The sequence below is a fragment of the Poecilia mexicana genome, unplaced genomic scaffold (genome assembly GCF_051168715.1).
Source record: "Poecilia mexicana isolate PSO_F unplaced genomic scaffold, ASM5116871v1 scaffold_22, whole genome shotgun sequence".
Classification (NCBI taxonomy): domain Eukaryota; kingdom Metazoa; phylum Chordata; class Actinopteri; order Cyprinodontiformes; family Poeciliidae; genus Poecilia; species Poecilia mexicana.
The window spans coordinates 24,567,469-24,581,842 of NW_028263391.1; the positions used below are offsets into that span (position 1 = coordinate 24,567,469).

Here is a 14,374-nt window from a genome sequence, read left to right on the forward strand (position 1 = left end):
CAGCAGCGGCGGCGACAGCTAAGGCAGCCATGTTACCTTTGATCTCATCGTTCATGAAAACCCGGAACAACCTGGTGGCCAAGAAGCCGAACTCCGCCTCGCAGGCGTCCGACAGCGTGGCGATCATTTCAGCCAAAGACGTCTCCCCTCCGACGCTGGACAGGCGGTTATAGTCCGTGAACAAGAACCTGTCAAAGACAACAATAAAGGTCTTAGTGGTCTTAGCATCTCTAGTTTTAAAGATTCAGCATTTTTTTCTATTTTTAGGACTTAAAATAAAGATAAAATATTTAGCAAAAACAGGATGAAATTTTTTTGTATGTGACAGAAAATTTATTGCATTTATATACATTTATCATCTCAAAAAAATCCAGATCATTTTTAAGGACAGATTACATTCTGTGCATTTGAGAAGTTGAGATGATTTATCAGATTAATGGTGATTAATTGATTATCTAAATTATTCGTTATCAATTAATAGTTAACTTGAGTATAAAAAGTTATTTCCTTCATTTCTTGAGGGTCAGCTGTGTTTAGAGAACCTTCATAATTCATTTTATTTGTTGCTACTGTTTTATTTACAATATCTAAAATAATTGATGGTTGCTTTCCTATTGTCAAATAACTCAAGAGTTGAACCTTTTACTTTCTTTGACAGAGGCATTAAATATGTAAAGGTCTTTCCGTAACTGTCCGGAATGTTCCGGAGACTCTGGTTTCCATGGCGATCACCTGACAGGCAGGGCTCGGGCGGTTTGTTCTGGAAGATCCAGCGGGTTCACGAACATGAGCTTGAGCAGCAGCTCCATGTAGCCGATCTGGCGGGCCAGACGGGTGCTGATGACCCAGGCCCAGTGCCAGGTCTCCTTCTCACGCCGGCTCCCGAAGTACACCAGCACTGAGCAAAGACACAAGCAAGGCCAGCATGATAAACAGGTGGGAAATACGCTTTATGTTGTAAAAGTTAGGAAAAACTAAGAGCTGCCATCACCAGGCATACAGCACCCTCTAGTGACCATTTCTAATAAGACTTTTTTAAGATCAAATAACACAAAATGTTAGTGAAACAGTGAAGTTTGTGGCTGTGGTGCAAGTTCAAGAAACTGCAATGGCATTTTTCCTCTCGTTTGTTTCCTCACCAAAGAAGGTGTAGAGCAGAGCGAGGAGGCTGAGGGAGACGGCGATGGCCAGCCTGGGGTCGACGGTGAAGCCCAGGATGATGGCGACTGAGCCGCAGAGGAGCAGTGTGAGGAAAACCACCAGCCAGGAGAACTGGAACAGCGGTTCGATCTGCTGCCCTGCAAAGGTCTTCATCTCATCTGAAAAAAACACAAAACCAGTTACTAAACTCTGAAATCATTCATCGTTATCAATCGATTATTGATCTAATCAACTAAAAAAAGTTTAAAGAGGTTACATGAGAAATCAGCAGAATGCGCCCATTTTTTAATCCGATTAAATCGACTAATCATCAGAATAGTCGATTAATCTGTAACTAAAATAATCACTAGTTGCAGCCCTGCATGTCTGTGGAGAGAAATGGTAGGAAAAGTCACTTCCTTTTCTCACCCTCCAGCTTTTTGAGGAGGAAGGACTTGCCGCTGCCCCACTGGGCGTACAGACCAACACAGATGGGCGGCTGCATGGTGGGCTCACTGAGGATGTCCGCCAGAGCGCTGCTGTACAGGTCGTAGCCCAGCATGTCGCCGTCCGTCTCCGTTGGGGAAAGGTGCTCTGTGAAAAGACGAAGAGCCTCTGAGTAAACGTAAACGTTTTCCAACAGGAGCACTGAATCTGGAGACGTGGCTCATACTGGCTCCAAATATCTGCGTCAGGATGCTTTTCTGGTGGGTGCAGTCGATGTTGTACGGCGTCTCTCCAGCTTTGTTGGGCCGGTACAGGAGGCGGCCATCTTTTGGGTTCCTGAGCAGCAGCTCGGCCAGCTTTCGGCTGCGCCCGCGGATCGCGATGTGCAGGGCGGTGTCCCCTTTCTAAAAGAAAACATGCTTACAGCTGAGCAGAAAGACCGGCGGCGGTTCAGGGTGTGCAGAGCCATACCCGGTCCACTGCAGACACTTTGGCTCCTTTATCCAGCAGCAGCTCCACGACGTCGATGCTCCTCATTTTAGTGGCTTTAATAAGCGGCGTCTCTCCGTCCTGGAAGGCAAACAGAACATGCAGTTTATACCTAATGGGTTTCAGCTTCTGGAGGAAAGGGAATTTATGCATCTACAGCATAAAGATTGTTTTAACTCCACAAAGAGGAAAGACATATAGTCACACTTATTACTTTTGCCCTGACGTCACGTCTCACATTTTATTCATTTTTAAAGGTCAACTGCAGAAAGTCGTACAACTTATTGTTATTATGACTTTATTAAAGCAGGAGACATTCAGACTCCAGTAAATATCAAGGCAGATAAGAGTGTGATGGAGAATGTTAAACTCATGATTTTACTCCAGAATGTTGCTCCGTTGGGTTTCTAAGTTGTGGTTTTTAAACTTCATTCATAATGCGCGTACCTTGGTGCAGCTCTCCGTGTCAGGATTGCACTGCAGGATGTCCCTCACCATGGCAGCGTTTCCTTTCTCCACTGCCCAGTAGAGGGCAGTCTTTCCATCCTAGAGTGGCAAGAACAAATACTCCTGCTATTAAATAAAAAATACACTTACCATGGAGAGGGGTGTATTATTACAGGTGAATATTTATCGTTGTGCAATTCTAATCCAAGGAAGAGAGTTTAAAACAATAAAGAAAGACAATATAAACGGACAGAGTTGCATTTCCCACAGAGAACCCATGGAGGGAGGAACGGCCCCTACCTGGCCCCTCACGTCGACATCAGCATATTTGTTGAGCAGAGCTCGGACGATCTCCACATGTCCTCCTCTCACCGCTCCGATCAGCACCGTCTCTCCACTCTGGAACAGAAACATGGCAGACACCGCTAGGCATCGTGAGGAGCCGCCGCGCCGGAGCGTCCCGCCGCGTCGGAGCGTCACGCCACATCAGAGCGTCCCGCCACGTCGGAGCGTCCCGCCACATCAGAGCGTCCCGCCGCGTCGGAGCGTCCCGCCACATCAGAGCGTCCCGCCGCGTCGGAGCGTCCCGCCGCATCGGAGCGTCCCGCCGCATCGGAGCGTCACACCACATCAGAGCGTCCCGCCACATCAGAGCGTCCCGCCACATCAGAGCGTTACACCACATCAGAGCGTTACACCACATCAGAGCGTCCCGCCACATCAGAGCGTCCCGCCACATCAGAGCGTTACGCCACGTCGGAGCGTCCCGCCACATCAGAGCGTCCCGCCGCATCGGAGCGTCCCGCCGCATCGGAGCGTTACACCACATCAGAGCGTCCCGCCACATCAGAGCGTCCCGCCGCGTCGGAACTTTACGCCACATCAGAGCGTCCCGCCACATCAGAGCGTCCCGCCACATCAGAGCGTCCCGCCACATCAGAGCGTCCCGCCACATCAGAGCGTTACGCCACATCAGAGCGTCCCGCCGCATCGGAGCGTCCCGCCGCATCGGAGCGTTACACCACATCAGAGCGTCCCGCCACATCAGAGCATCCCGCCGCATCGGAGCGTTACGCCACATCACAGCGTCCCGCCGCGTCGGAACTTTACGCCACATCAGAGCGTCCCGCCACATCAGAGCGTCCCGCCACATCAGAGCGTCCCGCCACATCAGAGCGTCCCGCCACGTCGGAGCGTCCCGCCACATCAGAGCGTCCCGCCGCATCGGAGCGTCCCGCCACATCGGAGCGTTACACCACATCAGAGCGTCCCGCCACATCAGAGCGTCCCGCCGCGTCGGAACTTTACGCCACATCAGAGCGTCCCGCCACATCAGAGCGTCCCGCCACATCAGAGCGTCCCGCCACATCAGAGCGTCCCGCCGCATCGGAGCGTTACGCCACATCAGAGCGTTACACCACATCAGAGCGTCCCGCCACATCAGAGCATCCCGCCGCATCGGAGCGTTACGCCACATCAGAGCGTCCCGCCGTGTCGGAACTTTACGCCACATCAGAGCGTCCCGCCACATCGGAGCGTTACACCACATCAGAGCGTCCCGCCACATCAGAGCGTCCCGCCGCGTCGGAACTTTACGCCACATCAGAGCGTCCCGCCACATCAGAGCGTCCCGCCGCATCGGAGCGTTACGCCACATCAGAGCGTTACACCACATCAGAGCGTCCCGCCACATCAGAGCATCCCGCCGCATCGGAGCGTTACACCACATCAGAGCGTTACGCCACATCAGAGCATCCCGCCGCATCGGAGCGTTACGCCACATCAGAGCGTCCCGCCGTGTCGGAACTTTACGCCACATCAGAGCGTCCCGCCGCATCGGAGCGTTACGCCACATCAGAGCGTCCCGCCACATCAGAGCGTCCCGCCGTGTCGGAACTTTACACCACATCAGAGCGTCCCGCCACGTCGGAGCGTTACGCCACATCAGAGCGTCCCGCCACGTCGGAGCGTCCCGCCGCGTCGGAACTTTACGCCACATCAGAGCGTCCCGCCGTGTCGGAACTTTACGCCACATCAGAGCGTCCCGCCGCATCGGAGCGTTACACCACATCAGAGCGTCCCGCCACGTCGGAGCGTCCCGCCGCGTCGGAACTTTACGCCACATCAGAGCGTCCCGCCGCGCCGGAGCATTACGCCACATCGGAGCGTCCCGCCACGTCGGAGCGTCCCGCCACATCAGAGCGTCCCGCCGCGCCGGAGCATTACGCCACATCAGAGCGTCCCGCCGCATCGGAGCGTTACGCCACGTCAGAGCGTCCCGCCACATCGGAGCGTCCCGCCACATCGGAGCGTCACGCCACATCGGAGCGTCACGCCACATCGGAGCGTCACGCCACATCGGAGCGTCACGCCACGTCAGAGCGTCACGCCACATCGGAGCGTCACGCCACATCGGAGCGTCACGCCGCGTCGGAGCGTCCCGCCACATCAGAGCGTCCCACCGCGTCGGAGCGTTATGCCACATCAGAGCGTCCCGCTGCGTCTCACCCGGTCGGGGTTGTTAACGTAGGTGCCGGCGTCCAGCAGGTCCTGAACGATCTCCGTGTGGCCCTCCTTGGCGGCGATGGCGAGCGCCGTGTTGCCGTCCTTATCGGTCAAGTTGACGTTGGGATTCCTCTTCAGCAGCTCTTTGACGACGTCCGTGTGGCCGCCTTTCACCGCCACAATCAGAGCCGTCATGGAGTTCTAGGGAAACAGGAAAACAGAGATTTCTGAACTCAAACATTTTACCAGATTCTTCCTGCCTCCTCTTTTCACAGTTTACAATATAAAAGTCTCTCTGCAACAGTCAGTTGTGTTAATCCATCTGATTATTGATGGAACTTTATAAGAAATATTTTATTTTTTTACATATTTGCTGAAACCGTCATGTGGTGACAGAATATTATCAGAAATTGATCTCTGCTTTCTCCCAGTGCCAATGAGAAACAACCAATCAGAAACAGGAGGCGGGTCTTAAAAATCTCATCTGCAACAATCTGCAGCTAATTTAGCCTGTTGTGATGCTAATGCTAGTTAGCATTTCCACCAATGACGGATAAACTGTTTTCCTGCTACAGTACCTTGTTTCTCTTCCATTAACACATTTAGCAGCTTGTACATGAGGATGATTGACAGTGCAAAGACCTTCTTCCTGGCTCGGATTGGTTGTTTTCCAGCCACCTGGTTGCCATTTTATAGCATAATCAAGTAACGATGTTTTCTTCAGTTGTTAAAGAAATGCTATATATATCAAATATGAGAAATTTTACTTTGTAATTTAACACCTTCAAATTGGTCCTCTGTCTCTTTAAGAAGCTCCGCCTTCAGGAAGTCATCCCAACATGGCTCCTTCATTAACCCTTTAACAACATTTTCACTGAGCAGTAGCTCCTATAATGAGCTCAGCAGATGTTTGCTATTGGCTACAGGCTAGTCTGAAGGAGTAGAGTGGGGGCGGAGCTGCGCCTCGAAGGCGGAGCTTGGTCCACCCAGGCGTTTTGCCCAGCTGAATGGTTGCCATGGAGATTAAAGGACTTCCTAATATGCATGAAACAATGAGGCAACACCCCCAGGTGTGTTTTTCCTGAAGGAGAAACATCATAGCAAGATGGAAAGCTGAAAAAAGTTGATTTTACATAAAACTGTACATAAGGGCAAGTTTAGGGCCAGCGGCTACTTTCCTGTTTGACAGTTTAGTTTCTTTGTTGTGCCGTATTCATAGCCCAGTGAAACAGGAAGTCACTGATTACTAATGAAACGTTTATGACTCTAATCAAATTAAAGAATAAATTATAAATAACTGAGTAACACCTTGTGCTTTGGGTGCAATTTAATTTTGACAACGCTGATTTGTTAAAAATAACTTCTTTAAATGTTTACGTGAAAGCTTGGATTTGCTTTTTAGTTGTTAATCGTGACCGATGTGAGTAAAACATGACGGCGATGAATGGAAACGACTCACTGCTCCTTCCTGATCCACATCAGCTCCGTTGGCCAGCAGGTGCATCACGCTGTCGTAGTTTCCCTTCCTGGAGGCCCAGATCAACGGCGTGGTGCCGTACTGGAATAAATGCATTACAATACATAAAGGAAGAGATCACCGAGATAAAGTGGTTGTCTCTGCCCTGTGTGGGTCTGAAACAGAGATGAACATCTGCGAGGCGTTGGCTACCTTGTCTGAGCAGTTGACCTTGGCTCCATACTGCAGCAGGAGATGGATGATCTCTGCGTGGCCGCGGCCCGCCGCCCAGATGATCGGGTAGACGCTGTACTGTTGGGCCGGAGCAGAGCTGATGTCACCAAAACTAACGACCAGCGCCAAACAAATGGTTGCAGCTGCTTTAAGCAGCAGGAGGAGGAAAAACTATAGTCTGTAGTTGTGTTTACAGTACGGCTGAAACGATTAATCGATTGTTGAAACTGGTTTAGTAATCGATTAATCGCTAACTGGAGCACACAGACTCAAAACAGTCCACGAAATATTAATATTTTGCATTTTAGATAAAAACACCTTGGTCTACAAATATGATCCACACAGAATGCTTTAATTTTGATACACAATTATTAATCGGTTTATAAAAAAAATAAAATAATCAACCCTAGACTGTAATGATGTTAAATGAAGCAGAAAGAGCTGAACGTTTACAGTATTTATTATCTGTGGAAGCATTCACTAAGCGAACAAATGTCACATTTTAGGCAACAAAATGTTTTCATTTTACAAAGAAATTATTTGAATCTCTTACAGTAATTCTACTTAAGTGGTTAATGAAAAATATGGAGAACGTCAATTATTAAAGTAATTATTAGTTTCGGCCCTAATCTAATTATGCTCTATAAACTGCTTATAAAAAAGAGAAAAGTCATGCTGGTTGCTGTATAAAATAAGGAATAATTGGTTTATAAAACATCTGCAGAATGTGATTTTCCATTAATCGATTAATCACAAACTAAAATAATCGTTGGTGTTTCTGAGTTCCACCTTTGTAAAAATGTACACATCTGATGAACTCATTTTGTGCATCAAAACAATCCCTGTAAAGCAGAGTTTATGTCTTTAATGTGATAAATAAGCTGATAATTTTCGTTTTCGGTACCTGCCCAGTGATGTTGGGATTGGCTTCTCTCTCCAGCAGCAGCCGGGCCACCTCCGTCCGGCCCTTATAGGCGGCCCACATGAGCGCCGTCCAGCCTCCCTGAGCGGCAAAATCCAGACACATCAGCACAGGAAGCAACGGCAAACAAAAGAACCAGAATTACAGCATTGAAACAACAGAAGAGTTCAACCACACCACATCTCTGTTTTGCAGATTAGACCAAATTCAGGCAGATTGCTGCTATTTCTGGACAGTGACACACTTTCCAGTGAAACACAATGTGGTTTATTTTAATCCAGCCAGCTCTCCTGACACATCTTCAACTGCACATGAGTCAACTCCCTTCCTGTTTATTATTTATCTACCATTAGTTCTGTTTTAATGTCGTTCTGAATGCATTGAAAGCCACCAAAACGCAGAAACGGCGTGTGAAGGAGAGGCTGGATGAAAATTAAAAACTCTGGTGCAGTTCAGGAAGCAGCGACTGTCTGGGTTTCCTTATCTCAGAAACAAACATCAGAGCCAAGGCAGCCGGATTTAAGTGGATGGATTTTCTATTAGGAAGGAGAACAGAAACTAATCTGATTTCATGTCCATTTTGAAGAAAGTGAATTAGGTTGTTCAGGCATAACTGAGGCGCCACGTCCAACAGAAGAGGGAATATTAAGCTCCCAAAACATGTCAGAATTTAGGTCCATTTTAATCAATATTTAGCTCTTGCTTTCTAAAAAATATACTGATATAGAGATTTTATCATAAGTACTTCAATTTATTTTTCAAGATGGACGCCGCCTGTGAGCCTTTTAAACCGATTATTGACAGAATGTTACCCATTTTCACGACCTGAATGAACTTTGTCTCATCACATTTTTGACTTTTTCCATCATATTTATACAACTTTAAACAATAAAATGTTTCAAAATCGTCACAAAAAAAAAGTCTCACACCAGCTCAGAGACTGAGAGACAATCGTCTTAATGGTTAGCGTTAGCCTCCGCTATCTTTTTAACGTGTTTAGCGGTTTAGCGTTAGCATAGCTAAGATTCCTGTTTAGCAAATTAGCGGTTAGTGAAGCTAACTTTTTGGCTAGCTGTGCTCACCACTGGTGAAATATAAAGCTGGTTTTAGTGCATAATACGAGTCATAACATTACAAGAATAAAGTTGTACGACAATAAAGATTTTAATATTACAAAAATAGTTGTAGTACAAGAATAAAGTTATTTTTATTTTGGTCCATAAAATATAAAACTTTTCTACATTAGTCCACCTGATGAAGCAGTTTTTAAATATTAAATGATTATCTTCATCAGTTAAGTACTTTCTTACTTTTACTTGAGTAATTACGTTTCACTTTTGATTAAATTTGGCGTTTTAGATTCTCCTCACCATGTCTCGGTGCTCCAGGTTGGCGCCGTTCTCCAGCAGTTCCCTCACCACCTCCAGGTGTCCCTCCTTAGCGGCGGAGATCAGCGCCGTCCAGCAGTCCTGCACACAGCGCCAAGCCGTTACTCTGACGGACCCGGACCCAGCTCCGGACCCGGCCAGGTGCCGATACCTACCAGCTGGTCGTACCAGGTGCTCATGGAAACCCGGTGCCGCATCGCGACTCAGTCAGACAGAAACGCAAACAGAGAAACAACCAGAACCTTCCTGTTCTCCTGCAGTAAGCCGGAGTGATCTGGTGTAATGGCAGGTCAGGAGAGTAGTGTGTGTGTGTGTGTGTGTGTGTGTGTGTGAGACAGAGAGAGTAAATGAGTGAGTTAGAGTGTGAAGGGTGTCGGCTGGTGAACCGATGACTTCAGCTGTAATGAGAGGTCATGGTGGCTCATAATAACCGACTGGTGACATCATCAAACATCAGAGCAGGTTGTTTTCCACTCGCTGCTATGCCATCAGCAGGTGTGTGTGTGTGTCACCGTGTGTGTGTGTCACCGTGTGTGTGTGTCTCCAGGTGTGTGTGATGCTCACCACGTCGTCCATGTTGACGGCGGCGCCCCTCCGAATCAGCTCCTCGACGATCTCCAGGCTGCCCAGCTCTGCTGCCACCATCAGCGGCGTCTGTCCGCTCTGCAAACAGAAACGCCGGGTTTTAACACCGATACGAAAAAAATAATTTAAATAAACACTGAAATCAAGTCCTGAATCCAAGCATATTCATGGAAAGTTTGGTGGAGGGAAAAGGGTTCTGAAGCGCCCTTCGGCTAATGAGTTTGGAGGATACTGCACTCTGTTCCTGGTCTGGGCTCCTTTTGCATGAATTACTGCAACAGTGCAGCGCATGGAAGAGATCAGTCCATATTTCCGATGTCTTATTTTAAATTAAATTTTTATTTAATTTTTTAAATGGCAATATATCAACTACTTATTTTCAGTAATTCAACTCAGAAATTTAAAATTAATAATTGAAGTTTCTTTAAATTTAAAAGTAAATGTAAATTTAATTTCAATTTAAAGACTTTTTTTTTAATTCTTCAAATTTGAATAATTTAAATTCTCAAAAATTCTAAGAATGTTTTTTTTTTTAGAATTCTTTAAATTCTTGACATTTACGTTTAGAATTTAAAACCTAATTTAAATTCTTTAGGATCTAATTTATTCCTGGTAGCGTAGCGCCGGAGTAAACTGGAACCCAAACGGTCCGGCCAGTGGTTCTGACTCACGTCGCTCCTGCAGTCCACGTCTCTGAACTTGTCCAGGTGAGTCCTGATGGCGTCCAGGTTGTCCTCCTCCACGTAGCTGAACAGACTCTGGACCACCAGAGAGGTCATCTTCAGGGAGGTGGTGGTTTCCATGGCGACCGGCTAAACTCCTGAAACAGGATTTGATCCAAGTGAAGCTAAAAACGCCACTGGAGAAATTCTGGTACAAAGAAGGTTTTTTTATTTAAAAGCAAAATGTTTATATTTTTTTATTATGCTAATATGTTGTTCTTAAAGCAAATTGGCTTTTTGAGTCAATATCCTCCAATTAGTGATTAATGGATCACCAAATTAGTTGACGATCATTTCAGTAATCGATTAATCTGATTAATCGATTCAGCCCAGACAAAAAAAAGAAAACAGTTACTGAATCTTTTTTTCATAGTTTTTTCAAAGTCAGAACTGCAGTCCAGAAGTATTCATACCTCTTAAACTTTCTCACAAGAAGACTAAAGACAGGCCTTCAGCCTGAGGACTTCTGCAGCTGGTTGCACCGATTTACTTATTTAGGGGTGTCCGTGTACAGGTCAATGCTACACTTTTAATTGTAGCATTTTATCACAAAAAATCCCCCCAAAATACAGACAAAAGTGTGACAAAATGTGGATAAACTCATGAGGATATGAATCCTTCTTCAAGAATCCACAGTAAAAACAATTAAAGTAGTTGAAACATGGAAACTTCTGTGAAAACAAAGCATGAATACCCATAAATCCCTCATTAGCATTAGCAGCGCGCTAATAGGAGCTCGTTAGCTCTTCTGCTTGGTTGATGCGGTCTGCTCATTTAACGAAGCCCCATTAAAGAAAACCAAACAAGCCAAAAGTCAAACAACAGACTCCAAACTTTGGTATTCAGATGCAGCCGGCGCGGTCGACCGCGTGCAGCCAGAAGTGGGTCGCTCTGAATTTTGTCTTCAGGAAAGAAACAAAACTACAACTGGTACAAGCCTGGGCAACAATTTACTGAGCAGACAGAGAAAAGTAGCAGCAGGGTTGTTACTGAAAAATAAAAACAAAACTCGCTTCAGGGATTTCATCTGCAGCAGCTGATGAGTCTTTAACTAAACCAGGAGAAGAAAAACAACCATCTAATCATCTGTGGAGGCTTCAGTAGAAACTTTTCCTCCTTCCTGAAAAGAAAAGAAGCCCAACTGCTTTCTACCCGAGCCATTTATTGTTGAGCCATTTATGAACCATTCAGACTAACGACACAAAAAAGATACAATCAGAACTCAGATGAGTTTGTTACCCTGTGAAAATAACTCCAGAGTAGTTTTAAAAAATTTAAATCTATTATTTTCCTTCTTACGGAAAGTTTCTGTTTACGTCTTAGAAGGTATGGAAGACCATGTTTGACCTGTTTTGCTTTTGCATTTATAGAAAAAGATATAAAACTTTAGATATGAACATACATGGAAAAACCTTAAAAACTTTATATTGTAGCAGAAAGACTTTCAGTATTCAAGATGCCGCAGGAACTGGCTGGTACATGACTGTGAGGAAATGCTAAAGAAAAAGTTCCTGCATGTCTCTTATGGGGCTCCGTAGAAAATTAATGAAAATGCCAAAATGTGAAATAATTGAATATATTTTGTAAAAATGTTTTTAAGATTGTTTGAGGTGATTCTTTGGTTTTCCGAAAAAGTACTTTATCATCACTTTTTTCATTACTTTTTTCTCATGCAACTTTTTGCCTGAAATTTTTTAAATTTTTTCTTAGCTGAACTCTAATATTCTGTGGTAAAATGCAGAATAATTTCTGACATAGAGAATTTTACGTTACTACAGCCATGCATAGCGTCGCTTAGCGCAGCCTGGTCGGTTCGCTCCAAACCAGATGGAAACACAGAAAATTCACTTTTTTATTTTTGGTGAAGTTTTAAAAGTTTTCTCAAAATTTGTGTGATTGATGGAAATCAGCGACTAAACAGCTGATGCAGATACAAGTAAAAAAAAATGATACAATTTTCAGTGTTTCCTCAATGTTAACACCTTCTATCAAGCATGTCTTTTGCTTTTCATTTATTTTAACGGAAAACAGGACCACAAACATCCAGTATTTTTTTCTAAAAAATAAATAAATTGCCGCAGCGATTTAATAAACTTGGGTAAATAAATAAAAAATAATCCATATCCTGTTCTTGCTACTGAAAAAACACACACAAAAAAGCTAGAAAAAAATTTTATCTGAAAAGGTTTATAGATCATTTTTCTACAAAAATGAGATTATTCTCAAATTTTGCACAGGAAATAAGAAAAAATTTGTATGTTTTTGCTATTTTAATTGTAAACATAAATAAAAACTTTGTGGCCCATCAGAAACAGCTGAAAATCTCAACCAGCTCATAAAGTGTATTTTTATACATTTTATATGTTACAAACTCAGAAAAAGAAAGAAATCGGAAATGAAAACCTCAATCAAAATTCATTTTAATGCTTTTAAATTGTTTTTGATTGCTTTTTACTTTTAAGATTTCAGACGTTTTATCCCAGATCCATCAATGAATCTACCGTTCTGTGCTGTAGTTGATCGATAAACGGCTCATTAATGATTCATAAAGTTCTGCCCATCCTCCAGAATCAGACTCACTTCCTGCACAGAGAGCATCTGAATTAATGAGCCTCATTCTGAGGGTTTCACCAAACAACCAGCAGGATTTCCTGCCGTAATCCTGCTCAGGTTAACGCTCCCTCACACGCAGAGTCACATGGCCGTCGGTACAAAGGCCCCAACAGTTCAGCCAAATTCAGAACCGATCAATCCTTATCTGCAGAACAAACTGTTTTCTCTTCTCCTCCACTCAGCGATCACCTGCCAGCTGCTTCCCAGATCCCAATGAGGAGAATAGAAACAGAGGAAAGTCTTTGTTTATGGTGACGGCAGCCTGTTGACACGCCCTCCTCTTCCTCATCTCTCCCAGCACAATGGATGGGTCACCATGCCAACTACAAACAAGCTTCTCAAACTACTGAACAAGATGAAATCTCAGATAATTACAGCCTTACCTGTGGGGATGGGTAAAGTTACCAGTTCAAGATCAAATCTGACTTCCTGCCCAGTTCAGCCAGCAGTGGCGGCTCACGCTCAGCATCCCCCGCTTTAAGTAGCGGCTGAATATTTGATGAGGGGCTGGAGGCACGCCCAGCTCTTCCCGACACAATAGACTCCCGTCCTGTCCAAGAAACGCTTCAAACTGCAGCTACTGACCATTTCAGGTAATCTGCCCATTTTTACCCGATTATTCTGACAATTAATCGGATAACAAAACTGGCACATTCTGCAGGTTCATTAAGCCTTTTATATGCAATACTAAAAATATGTCAAAGGATGCAAATACATAAATAATTAAATTCCTTTTTTAAGTAATAAAATAGTTTAGTTTAGTTCATTTAATGGAATTAAATACAAAAAAATAATAATAGTGCAGAAGAGGCAAAAGCCCAACTGTCTTACCAACCAAACAGGACAGGAAAAATAATATAATCCAAGAATAAAACTAACTGATCATACATTTAGGAATCATACAAACATCTACAAAGTATTGATGGAAAGTTAAAACATGTATTAATGAAACATTTTATTGTCTAAAATGAAACAACGGCATTCCTTTGGTGAACATTTGATGATTTGTAGCAAAAGATGCATCTGCAGCTACAACAATGTGAAACAGTTCCTGTCTGATTTCACATCAGTAGATCAGCGTCGAGCTGATTTACCAACTAATAACTGGATCAGAAAATGTAATTAATAGGAAATCTTATTTACAGAATTTAAACCATGTGAAGCTAAAAATGGAGTTCAGGGTGGAAAATATTTACAAAGAAGGTTGTTCACCTTAAATTAAATATATTTTTACATTTTTGGTTTGCTCTGATTGTGTTATTCTTTTAGAAAATTAGCATTTTATTGAAACTCCAGTTAACGATTAACCGATTCTTAAAGTAGTTATCGATTATTTGAATAATCGATTAATCACGATTAATTGTTCCGTCATACTTTAAACCCCAGGTGATTCAGATGAAACACGACTTTTAAATTATTCTAAATT

General features: G+C 44.3%; 1 protein-coding gene across 5 annotated transcripts in view; it reads right to left on the minus strand.

Moving 5' to 3' along the window:
* The window catches only part of kidins220a (kinase D-interacting substrate 220a), a 52,398-nt gene that overhangs the window by 36,348 nt on the left and 1,676 nt on the right, over nucleotides 1-14,374 (minus strand). For 4 of the 5 annotated variants that reach the window (XM_088002721.1, XM_088002722.1, XM_088002720.1 and 1 more), the window contains exons 2-16: nucleotides 10,285-10,433; nucleotides 9,593-9,691; nucleotides 9,011-9,109; nucleotides 7,623-7,721; nucleotides 6,698-6,796; nucleotides 6,488-6,586; nucleotides 5,032-5,229; nucleotides 2,824-2,922; nucleotides 2,524-2,622; nucleotides 2,059-2,157; nucleotides 1,814-1,991; nucleotides 1,570-1,734; nucleotides 1,140-1,319; nucleotides 733-898; nucleotides 37-188 (exon numbers count right to left, since the gene is read on the minus strand). In XM_088002721.1, coding sequence (XP_087858847.1) covers nucleotides 37-188; nucleotides 733-898; nucleotides 1,140-1,319; nucleotides 1,570-1,734; nucleotides 1,814-1,991; nucleotides 2,059-2,157; nucleotides 2,524-2,622; nucleotides 2,824-2,922; nucleotides 5,032-5,229; nucleotides 6,488-6,586; nucleotides 6,698-6,796; nucleotides 7,623-7,721; nucleotides 9,011-9,109; nucleotides 9,593-9,691; nucleotides 10,285-10,416 — 1,963 coding nt within the window. In that variant the 5' untranslated portion in view covers nucleotides 10,417-10,433. Of the gene's footprint in view, nucleotides 1-36; nucleotides 189-732; nucleotides 899-1,139; nucleotides 1,320-1,569; nucleotides 1,735-1,813; nucleotides 1,992-2,058; nucleotides 2,158-2,523; nucleotides 2,623-2,823; nucleotides 2,923-5,031; nucleotides 5,230-6,487; nucleotides 6,587-6,697; nucleotides 6,797-7,622; nucleotides 7,722-9,010; nucleotides 9,110-9,183; nucleotides 9,278-9,592; nucleotides 9,692-10,284; nucleotides 10,434-14,374 lie in introns of those variants that run through there. The other variant, XM_088002723.1, reaches the window with a different exon arrangement.